The 17,670-nt window shown below is 34.8% G+C and overlaps 1 protein-coding gene across 4 annotated transcripts in view; it reads left to right on the plus strand.

Annotated features, from left to right (window-relative positions):
• MCTP2 (multiple C2 and transmembrane domain containing 2) overlaps nt 1–16,952 on the plus strand; it is a 266,895-nt gene extending 249,943 nt beyond the window's left edge. For all 4 annotated transcript variants that reach the window (XM_001371894.3, XM_007479407.2, XM_007479410.3 and 1 more), the window contains 3 exons: nt 943–1,052; nt 7,652–7,749; nt 10,140–16,952. In XM_001371894.3, the coding sequence (XP_001371931.1) occupies nt 943–1,052; nt 7,652–7,749; nt 10,140–10,208 (277 nt within the window). In that variant the 3' untranslated portion in view covers nt 10,209–16,952. The remainder of the gene's footprint in view (nt 1–942; nt 1,053–7,651; nt 7,750–10,139) is intronic.
• Nucleotides 16,953–17,670: the final 718 nt, after the last annotated feature.

Below are 17,670 nucleotides of genomic sequence, written 5' to 3' on the forward strand. Positions count from 1 at the left end.
TAATGAGGAAGACTCTATAGGTCCATAGGATTATGGTGACTGAAAGTAAATATGGATGGGAATTCGGTTAGGAAAGAGGAAATCAAACACTAGTTTTCTGTGCTTGGGTAACAGGAAAATGGCGTCTCTGTCTTTGGTTCATTCTACAAAGCAGAGCCTTTGAAATGTTTTGCCAAGAATGTTAAAAAATATTCCCTGATCCATTCAGAATCTAATGCAGCCCATCTCTGTAACCAATTGCTCTGCTTCCATTGGGAAGGAGACTTAGTCATTGCAAAGGACCAGGTCTCAATCATATATACCTGTGAAAATTATAAAGCTGTTTATTCATTTTGGGAGTGCAAATTGAAGCCAAATGTTCTGACTCCCAAAAGTCTTTAGATCTTTCTTTTGAGTGGATATTTGAAGTTCTAAATAATAAAGGATTTTGATATAGAATATTAATTGTTCATATGGTTATATCTGTTCCTCAGTATTTTTTTTGCCAAAAATAGATAACTAAAATAGATATAAAAATAGTAAGCCATAAGAGAACCCAGGAAATAATTGTTTTCTGAGCCTTAGCCACAAGGCAGACCTTTCTCTAAATTTTCCAAGTTAAAGCATCCCAATCTAATTTAAGGTTCTCTAGAAGCAAACGAGAATCGTTTCTAGAATAATTACCACTATGGTCATAGCATGCTCTGATGAATAGACAGTTCCATAAATGTAAAGCTTCCAATATTCTGACAATCATATTTCTAAGTGTTGTTCCCTTGGCTTTTCAGGAAAGCACCTTTGTTAGTTGCCTGAAAAAAATATCAAATTTGTGTGAATCTCAAATAGAAAAGGCTTGGATCATAGTAAGCACTTAATAAAAACTTGATAAATTTATATCCCAAGATTAATGCAATATGATACTAAATACTTCAGAATTTTTTTTACTTCTTCATTTTCCCACAGCACATTTAACTGGACAGTACCATTCCTCTCTGGACTGGCCTGTTTAGCACTGGCAGTAGCTACTGTTACTTTGTACTTCATACCACTGCGCTACATCATCTTAATATGGGGTAAGTATTCTGTTTAATTCTTCTCTCTCACTGAATTTCAGGAAACAACGCAATTAACTCATATGGTAAAGTGTGTACTATAAAACTTAACTATGCTATTGTTGATGATTATAGATGAGATTATAAAAAGCACCTCAAGTAAAAATCTTTCAGGTCTTTCTTGAAATAATCACGTGCCTAAGGGATCATTGGGTGAGTGTGTGTGTGTGTGTGTGTGTGTGTGTGTGTATTCATGCACCTCTTGCATAATGTTGAAAAATATATATATGTCATTGTTTGTGCTTTGTCCCTTTGGAATTTCGCAGATATAAATACCCTTGAATAAAATACAGCTAAGTTCGCTCATCTTTTCAGGAAACTGTCATTCATATATTAAATGAATATCTAAATGTATCCTCTCTATAATATAAAAGTAAATCTGGATCTTTCCAAGGGTTTTCCCAATACTTCATTTCTCCCTAAAGGAAAAACCAAATAAACTAATAGAGTTTGTAAGTCCTGAAGCAATTGAAGAAATAATCTATGCCTTCCTGACTAATCCTTCAAAGAAAATTATTTATGGGAAGAGGGAAAAAAGACACATGTACCTATGTACAGCTCTATCAATTTTTTTTCTTCTGTTGAAACAGAAATGGCAAATATATATGAAATTTTAGCACTGTTTTTAATACTCTTGGTAACAGTTAAGTTTATTATTCTTAGTAATAAGCAGCATTGAAGATGGCCTCTGTTTGGCTTCTGTGTTATGAAGCAATATGAAAAGAATTCGCTGCAGAATTTTTTTTTTCTAAATGGGTTGGGATATTTGGCCAACCAAATAGTCTTCTTATCCTTGACCCTAATTTTTTTTTACCCAAATTTCTAACTGATTTTTTTTAATGGAATTCTATCAGTCATGATTTCTCAATCCTAAAATGATATGGCTCCTGCTGTTATTATCTAGTCTCTTGCTACTTCTGGCATTCTTCAGATTCTATAACTCTGAGGAAAGCCATATAGATGGGACAGTATGCTTCAGGGGATGCATTAGTGTTGAAGACATAGAACCGTTTTCTAAGAAAGAGCAGGACTTCAGCAAAAGCTGATAAATCCACCACATTGTTATAAATGGACATATATAGACCTCAAATAGAATCCTTAAGTGAAATTTTGGTCGACTTTGAAAGAAATGAAAATAGGTACTTTTGGAAATGGGAAACACATTAGAGGGATTGATTAAAGTTCATTTTATTTTTCCATCCTCTATTTTACCCATAGTTGTACATGTCTAGATCCTTTCTATTTTTCATTTGTGTTTTTTTTATAGCCAAGGAAGTTTAGCCATCAATTGTCCTCATTGACCCTCATTCTTTCTGCTTCTCTTTTCTTCTCCCATTTGCCAAAATCACTTGAAAAAAGATTTTCCAAGGTCCTGGCCACTCCTCCCTTCAATTTGATTTAATATGAACTTATATTGTTATCACTGAATACCTCAGGAGGACCACAGGATTGTTTGTTATAACACAAGATGTTGATATTGATCCCTTGATCATACTGTGCAGGCCTTTAATATGTTTTATCATTTATTGATTACACTTTTTAAGACAAAAATCACAAGCTTTAAAATAGGTAATCAATTGCTTTCTCTCATTCTTCTAGACATACCAAGTTGTCACAGAACACATTAAATTATTTTCATAATAGTACTTGTTCTTTACAAAGGTACCATCATTTTACTCAGTAACCTGAATTCTTAAATTTTTGCTTGCAATTTATGTAATGATTAATTTTATGTAATGGTTAATTTTGAAAACTTAGAAATATTTTCTATCACCTGGGTTGCTCCTTCTTACCTTAATTTTCACTACTCATTTTCTTTGTCTTTCTTTGATACCCCTTACTTCTTCCTAATACATAATTACAAAGTACTGTCCTTTTCCTTGAATTCTCTTTGCCCCAGAATATACTGACCCAATATCTACTTTGAGCCTTTTTGATAGAGTATATAAGGACGATTCTATGGATCAAAATTTTTTTCTAAGACCTCAAAAAATTCCTTGGGGTGTAATTTTACATCCTTATAGGCTTCATTTAGCTGGGGGGGGTAACCAAATGTGTTTTTTTAGTAAAGTAATTTTTAATATGAATACTCAGGCTCTGAATGATTCATTGCACTGGGTATAGAAATCTTCTCAGGATTCATCTGTTGCATTATATGGCCACTCATGTCCTTTCCAGCTATCCAATGCTGTGAATACCCAGTGAGAAAAAATGATCCAGTAAGAGAAGATAGTCAACATTGTCAAATATTGCAGAGAGGTTAAAAAAGATGAAGATTGAGAAAAGACATTAGATTTGTCAACTTAAGAGATCATTAGTAACCTTTAAGAAAACTGTTAAAGTTAAATGATGAAGTTAAAAGCCCCACCTCATCCTAGCATCTATCAAGAATTTTTAAATTCTCATCATTGGAAAGGATTCCAGGGATTTTGTATTCCATGCTTTATATGAATGGGAATTTCCTAAATGATATTCTGTAAGAAGTGACCATCCAGCCTCTCTTTGAAGACTTCCATACATAGTGAGCTCAGTTCTTCTAGAGGAAAATCCTTTCCCTTTTGAGCAAATTTAATTATGAAGATTTTCCTTATCTAAAAACTACCTCTCAGCAACTCAATACTATGCCTTCTAGTATTAAGCAAATTTCAAAAGCTCTTCAGATAATTGAAAATAAATCTTATGTCCCTACCTCCAATCCAATAAGACATCTCTTATACAGGCAAACTCTATCCAGTTCCCTCCATATGGCATAGTTTCAAGTCCCTTTACCATCTGGACACTCTCCTCTAAGTGATCCCAGCTTGTCAATGTCTCTTCTAAAATATTATTCTCAAAACTGAACACAATAATCCATATGTGATCCAACTGACATGTCCAGCCTCCATCATTATAAACTCTATGATTACATTAATTCAGCTAACATTAGCATTAACTTTTGGTGGGGCTGGCTCATCATATATTATTGATTCATTGAATTTGTAATCTACAAAAATATTATCTTTTTTGCCTAGACTACTAGTATCTACCTAAGTCTTTCTCTCTCCTCCACTACCTCCAGGAGCTGAATTTTTATCGCAGATATAGAATTTTTATTTATAATTTTCAAATTTTATCTTCTTAGACTTGGTTCATCAAGTCTAGTCCATTTCAATATCCTGAGTGCTAAATTCTGTATTTCTTTGCCTCCAAACTTTTTATTATCTTCACATTTGAAAAACATTCTGTGTGCTTCAAGCACCAAGAAAGCATCAATTAAAAAATTGAATATATCTAGATCAAGAATAAATTCCTGTGGCAATGTTTAAGACCTCCCGTTAAGTTGACATTAATCATAATATTTTGGTCATATAATCCCAAGATCTACATCTGGAAGAAACCTTAGACGTAGACATATTAGATACTCTACCAATATCTGAGTATATTAGGTCTAAACTATGATAGGCAAATAAGTCAATGAATCAATTTAATCACCCTGTGAAAGAAAATGAGTTTAGACTAACAATTCCAGTTCTGAATGATCCAATTTAAGCTCACAGTTATTTCCACTTTCCTTCCTAAATGTCTACAAAACATATCTTACTAACAGTCTAAAATTTTGAATTGAAAGCAAGCTCACAAACTAGATTGAAAGAGAACTCAGTTTAACTTCTTCCATTCTTCAATAGTCAGTCTCTTTCTAGAAACATTAGTCTATTTTTTTTTTCACATGAATGTTACATCCCCATGGTCATGGAAGCTGAAAAATAGAGGCACCATTTCATGAAGTTGAAAGACAACTCATGTTTGTCTTCCTAATAACTTTCCCATAATGGGGAGGATTGAGGGAAGACATCCTTTATCTCTACTTTCCTGTCCAAAACTCTGCATTCTTTTAATTATTATAGGCTTAGACTTGATAATATCATTTTGTCCATGTTTTATTCAAAGAATTTAGCCTCTCACATCATTATTTTACTTTGATTTGGGGGATTTGAGCCTATAGTAGCCAATATATACTCTGGACATCTTCATTTTAGTACATATTTCTCTCTTCAATCCAGAAAGTAATAACTCAATGCTACTATTCTTTTCTTTATCATAGTATCTGACCTTAGATTCCTGATTCCCTGGGCTGAGCTAATTCTACACTTCCAGGGCAAGAGTAGACCCCTGTGTATTTGTAACTAGGACTGTATCTGCCATTAATACTTAGGAAAGTAGTGATATAAAGCTATTCCCAGGAGGAGACTGAAGGTGGCCATGTGGAGCATCTGGTCTTTTTTTCCCCCTTTCTGATTCCTTCCTTTAAAAAAAAGACTTCATATATTTCCTTTTGTTTTCATCAATTATCTTTCATAGTCTTGCAAACCTTTTTGGTATTGTTCAGTTGCTAGTTTCCCAATATGGTGAATTTCTGTATTAGAAATTCCTATCCTCCTTTTTATTCTCATAAGTAATCAAACTGTTTGCCTACAATGGAATATTATTTCCATTTGGGCTAGGCATTGGGAGCACTTTTTAATTTCCATAATTTATCCTCATTCCTTTTATTGTTTCAAGGGCTTACTCATCTCTGTATCATTTGCCTATCTAGATTCAACATGATTCCTGGGTTTCTGACCCTTGACCTCATAATGAAGAAAACCGTATGTGACTAACAAAAAAATAATTAAGCTCACAAAACCTTATAAACTGAAGTGGGCTTTTGAAATATTTGATCTGTTTCATATAATTTTTTATTCTAAGTCAGCTTTTCAGATTACTTCAGACAGCTTCAATGCATTGTGGACAACTGATGCCTTTATTGGTGCATTTGAGCTGCTGTTCAGGTTTATAATCTTCTCAGTCACTAAGAATGCAGTGTTTTGATCGGTTGTGATATTATCCTTGCCTTGCTCTTCATTGTAAAGACTCCAGATGCGCGCACTATATATAATTAACAATAGAAGATATATCTTTTCTCAATACGTCTTTGTCTCCCTTCATCGTTTTTCCTTGTCTGTTTTCTTTTGCCAAAAAAGCCCACAATTAAATTTCTTCAGACTAGCATAGTTGAGTGTATTTTAGCTTAAAGGAGCTACAGGGAAATTTTAGCTAGTAGCATGAATTTTTTCTGTGGGGGTAGAGGGAAAAAAGCCCTGGTGGGAACAGCCTTTTGTCAAGGAACAGGGGACCATTACTGAGCAGCCTTGCGCTGTCAAACCACCACATGATCCTGTATTTGTGGACAATGGTCAGTTCCTATTAGCTTAAGGGTAGTAAAGCAGTTGTTAATCTCTCTTTCAGCATAAATAGAGGTTGGCAGTATGGGGGATAATAACACGGAGGAAGCCAGAACTGGAGATGAAACTGAAACGATATTTAATGCAATAAGAAAACATCAAACCTTTCACGTGTGGGGAAAAAGTTCAATAGCTAAATGTTATTTATGTTTCTTTGTAAGAGGCAGAGTACATATAAACTATGCATCTACTCAGCATCATTGAGACTGACAGGGCCTTCAAGAAGGACTCATGTTAAACAAGGATCCTATGGCACAGCTTCGAAGGCCACCTAGAATGTGTCCTTTATTTTTTTTAAGTCACATTTATAACAAATGGAGATGACATTTGGTGAAAAATAATATAGCTAAAAAAGCATGGGCCTTACATCGAGCCAGATGCATTCTGAGAAGAGAGAAATGGTGGCCGTAGCTTGTGGAGTTTCCATCTCCTTTGGGGGAAAACACACATACAGGGAGGAGTGAGTCTGAACTTGCATTTTGACATAAGTTATAGACGCCTCTGTGGGAGTTTGCAGCATATTGACATCTTAAATGTTGAATCCACCTTCTAATTATCATCCTCCAAATCCTAAATTAGCATTCACTTCACTGCAGAAAACTGGGAGTGATATTACGCTGGTCGATAAATGAAGTTAGTAACCATAGTAAGATAATTTTCCAATAATAACTTTTCAGAATTTCTTGCAGCATCAGAGCACAATCAACGTGTCAAGTTCTGTTCTATAGCAAGAGGAACCTGTGAAAATTATTGAGGGCAGGAGGAATGGGAGGTAGATTTAAGAAAAACAAAATAAGCCCCAAACAAACAAACAAACAAAAACAGTCCTCTAGTTCCCTTCCCTGTCTTTGCCTCCTCTCCAATACATTTTGTCTAAAGCCATCAGGCAGGAACATGTTTGGGCTAATAAAGGCCTTTTCCCTTCTGGGACGTTTGTTTTCATATCAGAATAGGCTGTTAATCAGTATATTCCAAAAAAGCACATGAGCTCCACAGTTTCCGCTTGTGTACCTTCTACCCTGCTGCTGAGGCTGTAATGGGATTTTCACAACTAAAGCAAGCTGAGTTCTTTTTCTCTCTTTCCCCCCTTCCTTCCTCCAAGAAAAGGCATTTGTGAATGATTCCACATGACAGCAACATGTGCATGACTTGAGGTCTAGTAATTGTTTTCACACTAATTTTTACTTGTGAATTCCCCTCCCCACCCCCACATTCATCACCACCACTTGGCCAAGGGAGTTTGCAAAAATATAAAAAAACATCTAAAAGGCCCTATGTTTCTGGGCTTTTTTTTTTTAGGCATAAATAAATTTACTAAGAAGCTTAGAAATCCCTATGCCATCGACAATAATGAGCTACTAGATTTCCTCTCCAGGGTACCATCTGATGTTCAAAAGGTAAGTAATGAATGACCACCACCAACAGGGGCATCAGGCAGCAGTAGCATTGCTCGCCACTGTGAAGGAAGAATACAATGCACAAGCTTTTTGAATAACAGAGATAAGAAATCAGAAAATCCATAAAGGGAGATGGCTAGCAGGGGAGGCAGCTACAAAACCTTTGTCAAAAGCATAAGATGATTGTGGAAAATTATCCTGAAAAAGAGCTGCTTAAAAATGATCTGGAACTCACACCGAGTGGCCACCGAGCAATGTTTTTCTCACCTTTTTGCTCTCTGGCTTCCCTGAAGGGGATAAAATACACTCAGTAAGTGACAGAGACAGAGATACAAAGCCTGGGGAGGTTTTACTTATTTTTTCCCACTTCTAGATGAAGAGTTGTTGGGAGGAGAGGGATTATTCTTTTCATTTTAAACTTGCCACGATTATCTGCTTGGTGGGATAAACACCCATATTTTTCTTCCACAGATCTAGGAATACACAGTCATAGAAAATGTTTTGAGCCAGGGAAAAGCAACTGACATCATCCCATCTAACCTCTTGTTCTAGATAAGGAAACTGAGGTCTGAGGTCTGATGAGATGAAGCAAAGTCAAGGATACATGAAATTCATGGGAAAAATAGTACTAGAACTGAGGTTTCTTGAATCCAGGTTGAATTCTAAGCCTTGTTTACTCCTAAGTAAAGACTAAAGAACTAAATAGAAAGACTCAAGATCAATAAAAAAAGCAATATTAGCAGATGATTACAATTTAAATTTATAGCATCATCCTCTTTCCCCAAGTTTGTTGAGATAAAAAATCCAAGTAAGAAATCATACATATTAGTCTTAATTGATTAGCTAATCCTTCTTCTGACTGCTGGTGTTGTAGAGAGGAGGCAGTAATTTTTTTATTAATTTGCATTTTATTTTTTTAATTTGAGCTATCACAGGTGCAGAACAAATTGAAGGTAGAAGTTGGTACTTAGAGAAACATTTTGTGGTAAATTTCAGGAAATAAATCAAATAAATGAGCCCTTATCAAAAAGAACGTAAAATCAGATCTTGTTTTTGATCTGTGAGAGATTATGAAATAATTGTCAATATACCCTCAGGCATGTTTGCATAAAATCATAACTTCAAAAGCCTGTAGACTCCTTTAAAGCATGTGTAAATTTAGATAACTCTTTGGTAATGCCAATTCATTTTTGACTATTATTTGATCAATATATGTTCAATGTGCTGTTGGCTTATCCTTTGACATTTCTATTTGAGGGTAAAGATAGTCTGATTCCTATTTGTGTAATACTTAAAATTTAAAATTATGCCATTCCCCTAAATGGGTCTGTCCTCCTTAGGGATCATCTCTGAATCCTCTAAGGAAGTAGATGCTTTTTTCATTTATTTTCTTGTGAGGAAGTATTGCTAGAATCTGTAAGATAGAATATACTGTCCTAAGGGAGTCTGGCACAAACACCAAAAATAGTGAGCACATGTGGCATGTAATACAATATCATAATTAAAGCCATTCCACCATGCGTATCTCAAAACTCCTGCTCTGTACCACTTTGTGCTCACAACTCACCATTTTGCCATTCCTGGAGCTACTTGGGAGTTGAGATCTCCAGTCCTCCCAGAAGTCAAAATTCCCATCAAAACTACTTAGTGAAATGTCTGTGCACTAAGGACTGAGGACTGATGCTCAGAGCAGCAAGACAGTTTGTTACTGGCACAAGTACAGTGAAGAGAAAAAAGAGAGGATGAAAGGAAGATATACTGTACCACGAATAAGAATCTCAGGGCTTCACTGGGAATACTTTTCAATAATACAATAGATAGTTTGCCTCTAGGGACTCTACTATGATCATATTCATCACATATGCTTTAGCCATTATACTGTAGGTAAAATTCATTTTAAGCAGGAGTAGATATAATTCTTGGGACTGGTATCATATTTGGTACTTTTCCCTTTGAGGAAAAATAAATATGTGTAATTTGATGGTATTTTTCAAAGTTCGAGATGCTCATTTAAAATATGAATAATTCTGAAAAAATACTGCTGTACACTTAGATACACATGCTCTGCAAATCCTCCAGAGACTGTTATTAAACTTACTTACAGGTTAATGCTGGCACACACAAAAATAATCTTGCAGTGCTGAGAGCAGGTAGAAATCCATGCATCTCATTAGAAAAATCTGCTTTTAATATTTTGGTTCCATGAAATGATGCATGACTTCTCAAATCCTTCCTGCAATTAATCCCCCATGTTCCTGTGTTTAGAAAATGATTCATTACTTTTGAACCTTCCTTAGTTTCCCTTGGTTTGTCCTTGGGGAGCCATTAACACACACTGTAGTGAGCTTGAGTTACCTAGCTGCAAACGTCATGTCTATTTGTTTTTACAGGTGCAGTATGCTGAATTGAAACCATACAGCAACCACAGTCCCCTTAGGAAGAAGCGGAGTGCTCTCTAGGACACATACTGACTTTGGAATGCAACATCTCTTTTTGGGTTTGGTTTAGACCAGCACTAAAACCATTAGTGTCCATATAGTCATTCTGGAAAGGCATATTTATTTCCCATTTTCCCATCTCCTCCCTGTAGGAAATCATGCAATATTAGCATTGTCTTTCACACAGAGAATCAGCCCATTTGAAGGAGGCAATCCAGGGAAGGTGCACAACTGTTCCATTCTCATAGAAGAACTGGAATAAGATTTTCAGTGTCTCTGCTTCCCATATTGGAGGATACCAATGGTTAGTTTGCCCAAGCGCATTGTCTATTCTGCTTGGACTCAGGAGAAACTTAGACCTTTTTAATGTCTCCAACAGATTTACCATTAAGATGTGAGAGCTGTTTTTTCCACCTTCATTTAGATCCTTGTTCACTTAAGGATTTCGTTCTAATTTCTTTGACGCCCATCATCTTTTCAAATAATATATTTAAAATATGTATCTTAAGATGTCCAGAAGGGGGAAAAAGTTTGAAGCCTCAATGACGTCTTAGTAGTTATTCTTGGTGCTGGATGCCATGCTTCTCCATAAGGTCCATTGCTGGCAATGGACATGTAGAAGCAACCAGTTTGAATAAATTAAAGAAATACAATCTTCTGATCTACAAAGAGTTTATTTTTTAATTAGCATCCCAATATATCTCATTGGATCTCATCAGTATTGACATTTGCTTTGGTTTGTCAAAAAAAGACTCAACACAACAGTTTTAGAAATATACAATTCTTAAAATGTAAGTGGGGGACAAAAATGATGTCTCTGATAATTAAAATTATTTCTTCTAATATTTTGATTTAATTTATGTAAGTGCATATCTTCTAAAGGTCTCCTCTCGTGCCTTATTCTGACATGGAGGTGGCACTAAGTCTCCAAAGGCTATGTTGGCAAAGCCCTAGTTCTGGCAGTTTATACCAGGATGGAAAGAAAGGTTTAGAACCTCAGATCTAGAAGGAGAAGTATCTTAAAGGTCATCAATTTTAACCACCTCATCATGTACACACAATAACTGAAGTGCAGGGAGATTAAATCACAGGTAGTAACAGAGGTTCAATATGCACTTAGGTCTTATATTCCTGGGGAAAGACTATGTTTTTCACAAGACCAGCCTAGCTAAATGAATAAAGACTGATTGCTATGTTGGACACAGGATGACAGAATTTTTTTTTGGCCATAGCACCTCTGATTTTTGGTTGTTGAATCTTAAATGTGCTGGTAGAGCACAGTGCTCACAACAGTAGAATTCTTAATCTTTGAAAAATCTTAAAAATTAATGTAAAATTGGTTTGTAGCTAAAAAATAAGATTTGTTTATTTAACTCAATGAGCATTTATTAAGTACCTACAACTTTCAAGCTCTAGGCTAGTCACTAAACATACCAAATCCAAAAAAGGCATGATCCCTGCCCTCAAGGAACTTATGTGCTATTAGATTTGATTCAGGAACTTTTTATTTTGGCTTTCTAATTCTAGATCTAGGATTCCTGTTCTGATCATGAGGAATGTTCTCATTAGAAATTGGTCCTAAATCCAATTATGGGATAGGAAGCAAAAGCAATCTAAGCATGGTAAATAATCTCTACCTGTTTGCCCATCCATCTCCATAAAGTAACAAAACATTTATCCCTTTCCAAATAACTAAAAATTCTTATTTTATCAAAGTATAGAACTAAACACAACTGCCTCTTTTCAAATGAAATTTAAGTTCATAAAATATGTTTTGTTGACACATAACTTTGTATGTGTAATTTTGTATATATGTATAAAACCAAGTTGGAAAACAAACTAGACCTCATTTAATAGTTTTACTATTTTTTCTAGGTTGTAATTTAATAATCTTCAAAGAAAATATTTATGAAAAATGCCAAAGATTCTAAACCTTATCATCCTGTGTCTGTTTTTCTTCATATTGCATCTTTCCTGGGTTGCCTTTCTGGCTGAGCCAGATTTCTGCATGATTTGATTTACTTCAAGTTAATGAAGCTGGTTGGAGAGAGCTTCGTAAAAATTACAAAAGCTCCAGTAAAGCTCTTACTTGTACACACAATAGATACCCAAGAATCTCTTTTGTTAAACCAGTTACTCAATCTTCTGTGTAAACAATGCCTCATTGTCTCCCTCCCAACTATCATCTAGTTTATCATAGTCTGTCATTTTGTAAGGACCTAAGGCAGACATTTTTAAACAGACATGTGAGATCTGATCAGTTATTTCAATGAAAAACTTCAGCAGCCAAATAACTCCTTATTTATTCAGAAGTAGAACCAGTATTTTATCAGCTTTCTTTTGTATACGATTTTCAAAATGAAATAATTGACTGATCAGAAAGTATGGTAAATTGGGTTTTTCACCACTATCTGACTTTGGGACTCATTCATTGCCTTAGGTGAACACACAAGAAATGCACTCTTCAAATAAGCCAGGGAAGCAAAAAAAAAATCCTTAAATTACATAAAAAAAACCAACCCTTTTTTTGTGCGTTAAATAAACAGATGTTAGAAGTCAACAAACATTCCTTAGGAAAGAGTCGAGGCTTGATATAAATGTTTTCTGGATCTGAGAACACATTGCCTTATCTTCCCACAAATCAAGACCCAAGGAAGTTCACCCAGTGTTTCTTTTGACCACAAATGGACATGAATAGAGGATGCAAGCTATCTGATGGTTAACCTTTTTTGAACTATGACAAGCCCATTTTTTTCAGCCATACATTTCTCTGACAGCACACTTCTACATAATTTTTCATTTGTCATAAGCTTAATGGAAATTAAGAAGATGGGATTTTGTTTCAGAAAGAAGAGGAGTGGGCCATTAGGGCACTCCAACCAAGTTTTCTCTTTCTTGATTTTTTCTGTTTGCACCTGAGAGAAGAAGTAGCATGGAACAGTCAGAAAAGCCCTGGGCCTGGCATTGGAGGTCTGGGGATAAAATTCTCCATCTACCCGCTTTATTGTATGAACTTGAGTGAGTCACTTAATGTCCAAAGACTTCCTTTTCTTCATCTAAAAATGACTAGATGACCTCTGAGATTCATTATAAGTCTAGATCTACAATTCCATGGTCCAGAATGGATAAACTCTGTGTTTTGCTGTTCTAACTTCATAACCATCCACTAAAATATGAAATTCTTAAGAGTAGGTTTTTTTTTGTCATTTATATTTGCAGCCTCACCACTTAATATAGTACCTGATATATAATAGATACTTAATAAATGCTTGCTGTTTTGTAATTTTCACATCATAATCTGAAGAACAAATATTTTTCATTCATTTAGCATTCCCAAAATTCATTGTTAGGCAGGGAGCACTTGAGTGTTTGCAGAGCCTCCTAAATGAAATCCATAATGTTCTAATGTTTGACACAGTCAGCATCATGCCATATACAAGTAGGGTTATATGAAAGGCATCCTTTATTACAAAGATAAATACCCTTCATCATGCATACACTTCCCTTTTTTATACATCACTTGCTCTTAATGGCAAGGACTGGAATATGGTATTCTCTTCATCATTTATGAAATCATTGATTATAAGGATTTGGTCTCTTATGAAAAAATCATTTTGAAAAGCCTGCCTGTTCTCTTACATTTTCATCAAGCATGAGCTTAATGTGTATGTATGGGGTGGGGGGCAATATTTCCACCTTAAAATTTTTGAATAGGTGGCAAAGTTGTCATTTGATTCTGTAGTTATTGGTACCATTTCTTTTATTTTTTAAATCCCTACTTTCAGTCTTAGAATATATTCTAAATATTAGCTCCAAGGCAAAAGAGCAATAAGAGCTAGACAATCAGGGTTAAATGATTTGAACAAGAAATGTCTGAAGTCTGATTTGAATCCAGGATCTCTCATCTCCAAGTCTGACTCTTTGTACTGAGCCACCCAGCTGCCCCTTAATAATGCTATTTCAGTTGCCTTATATTAGAAATAAGAGCCAAGATTTTTTTCAGTGTTTTTAGTAGATTCCCTTTGTTTTTTCCAATCCCTTGAGAATCAATCCCTTGACATCCTCAAAATTATATTGCCTTAGATCTCTCTGTATATGCTGTTTCTGGTCCAGCTGGTTTCCTAATCTTTGTTTTCTTCAGTGGCATTTTTACTTTTTACATATCACATCAAAGAGTGTGATGCAAAGTCTAAATGTGGTAGCTCTACCCCCTTGATGGTGAAAGAATTTGTTACATGCATCTTTACATGTCTTCTGCCTTTTTCATCTATTGATTGTTGGCTTTATTTCTATCTTTAAATGGCCTATCTCTGCTTAAAAGAATCTCTTCACTAGTTTTCATTAAAATTTTTAACTGATTCCAATTCTTCTCATTGTCTTATGAGGGTGATCCTGCTAATAACATTTTACCATTCTTTCTCATGAGATATTATAAACAAGTTTTATTTTAAGCCAGTGTTGCCACTGGATACTATGCTCTGCTTGGCATAGAGATAAAGTATTTTCTGGCTGAAATTATTCTAGGTTTTTCTGGTCTCATGCCAGTCAATTTACATTGGTTAACTTTTTTGGGAAATTGTCAATGCTTGTTTCTTCATTCATTTACCATTTTTGTCATCACCAGCTACTTTAAGTAGGCCGTGTTGAAGTTGTTTTAATTATATTCCATGACTTGTTCTCATTTTTCCCCACATTTATGTGAAATTTAATTTTTACTCTAACAAGTTGATTATCTCTGTATAGTTAGCTGATTCAGAAATGAATGCTACATCAAGAATAGATGATTCTCATAGGATCAAAGGCCATTTTCTATTTTACTTTTGGTTCAACAAATTGCTTTGATCAAAGAATGAATGAACATATGATCATCCTACTAATAAGATTCTTGGTTCTTAGCTATGCTGGTCCTTGGAAGTAAACATAGTCTATTGGCAGATCATATAGCATGGTAGAACTTGCCAGAATGTACCAATTTAGCCCTTGAGAATCGAGGATCACTTCCATGCCACAATGAGATACCAAAGTGGTTCTTTGCACAGTTTGTAAAACAGTCTAGATAAATTTGTAACTGATGAACCAATTATGTGTTATAAAAGGAAGATCATGGTTGTTGGGAATATGCCCATATCTTCTAAAGACTATACCAAAGAAAGTTGCTACTGCCATACTTTCTCCCACATGCTTTTGGGCACCACTGTCAGAAATACAGTATTGGGCCAAATCAACAACTTGCAATCTAGGAATTTCTTGTGAAAATTAGAAAAAGAATTTTAGCACTGATAGGAGGCTCAGAAATCATTTATCTCAGGGTTCTCATTTGTTAACTCAAGGAATCTGTGACTCAAAATGTATGTAATTTTTTTCAAGACAAGAGTGCTTTTTATTACAATAATATTTCGTCCTGTTCCTGAAGTTGCAATAAGTTCAGTCTGTGAATTCTTAGCATGTCAAATGACCATGTTTGAATATAAACACAAAATTGGAAATATTTCATTACATGCTTAATTAGAACCATTGCATACAAATTAGAGAAAGAAAAGTACATGGCGTTTGCTTCTGAGTAGTAATCTACTTTTTTCCTGGCAGATATATATTTAGATATATGAGATAATTTAAATAAGAATGAGAATCTGGATTTGTTATAAATCCACCAATCATCCATTAGGTCCAAAGATTCCTTCATATGTACAAATAGTAGGTACATATGTTACGGTTTAGGTTTGCAAAAGATGTTCATACTTAATAAACCATAGTTACTTCTACATTTTAATATTATTCAATCTTTTTACCTATTAATACATCACATTTCTGACAGCAGAACAGTTGAGAAATATAAGTAAAAGAGTCTCTGGACCTGTGTTTGTGTTATAAACCTGCAGCTGATGGAAGCTCACAATTCTAAATAGTGATTTGTAGTTTCTGCAACAATGCACCCTTAATGTCTTCAAGCCAGGGCTTAACTGAGTCTCCTTTAAGTGAGTGTCACAGGATACTAGCTAAAGTCAAGTCATTTCAAATATTAGGCTAACCATGTCAGAGAAAAGAACTGGGAGGAATCTACAAATCTTCTGTTTTTTAAATAGTGGCCCAGACTGAAGGACTGAAAAACGCCTAATTCCTAAAAGCTCTCCAACTCCTGCACAATCTCTACTTGTATTCTTCCTAAGAATGGGGAATTCATTCTTTCTCATTCTACCTTTAGAAAGCTGCTTTAAATGTTAGGAAGTTTCTCTTTATATTCAGTTGAAATCTCTTTGCCTGTTAAATCAGTTCTGTTTTCTGGGGTCAACAAGAGATAGCTTATTTTATGGCTTTTGGTGATGTCTCATTGTCATGAATATAAAATTTCTGAAGAATAAAGGTTTTAGGTAATTCAAAAGCCAGTGGAGGACTACACTGAAGAAACAAGCATTTGAAGAATATTGATATTAATTGAAAACACATTACTGATTGGAAGCAGTGAGTTAGATAAATAATAAGAGCAAAAGATAAGAAATGGATAACCATGAATGTTAGAAGACTTAGAGGATGGACTCCTGAACCACAAATTTATGGACTATCTGTGGAAGGACATGAACGGAGATTAAAAAGGATGAAATAGTAGATGGAGTGAGATTGAACCAGTGGAAGAAATCTTGTATTAACAAGATCAGAGATTCTCTAAATTACTTCTTCTTTATGACAGCACTACAAATATTGAATACTGCAATTGTATGTTGCCCATAGAAGCTTCTGTTTATTAAAATAAACATCCTTTGTGTCTCACTGATGATTCTTAGTTATTAATTCAAATCGCCTAAACTCCTGCCCTCTCCCCAACTGATTTGGTCAGAGGGCTGATCAGATTCTTCTATACACATTTAACTTGAAGAGGGAAGCAATCCCAAAGAATGTAACCTTTCTGTCCTCAAATCTGTTGGTTGAAGATTCAGAGCTATCCCCAGTAATTAAGTGAAAGCAGTATGCTAGCTATTTGCATACTAACAACCCTTATTCTTTTATATAGTCCAGTTTTTAATGGTGCTATGTATTTTCTCCAGGAGGATTTCAATATTCTGCTTTGTAGGATAAAAAAAAAACAACAAAGATTTTTATCATATTTTAACTTCGTTACACTGGGAATCTCAGAAGTTATCCACTCTAACCAGTACTTAAATAGGAATTCTTTCTATAATGTCATTAGCAAGAGTTTTGTTGACAAATGACAGTAAAGGGAAATTTACAACCTATCTGAACACCAAAAGGCTTCCTTCTAGTCTTGTAACAAAGTGACATTAAACCTAGTTGAAAGGAAGTGAAAATAAAGTCAATTAGTAACATTGACTATATTTGTATATTTTTAGGGACTAGTCTATATCATCTCTGTCATGATCTGTCATCTCTCGGAATCCATTATCTTTTAGTATCAAATATTTATCAATTTTTAAATTGGATATTTTGGAATAATAAAGCTATAACTGATGCCTATGACATTAGTTACCAT

This window comes from Monodelphis domestica, chromosome 1, assembly GCF_027887165.1.
Source record: "Monodelphis domestica isolate mMonDom1 chromosome 1, mMonDom1.pri, whole genome shotgun sequence".
NCBI lineage: Eukaryota > Metazoa > Chordata > Mammalia > Didelphimorphia > Didelphidae > Monodelphis > Monodelphis domestica.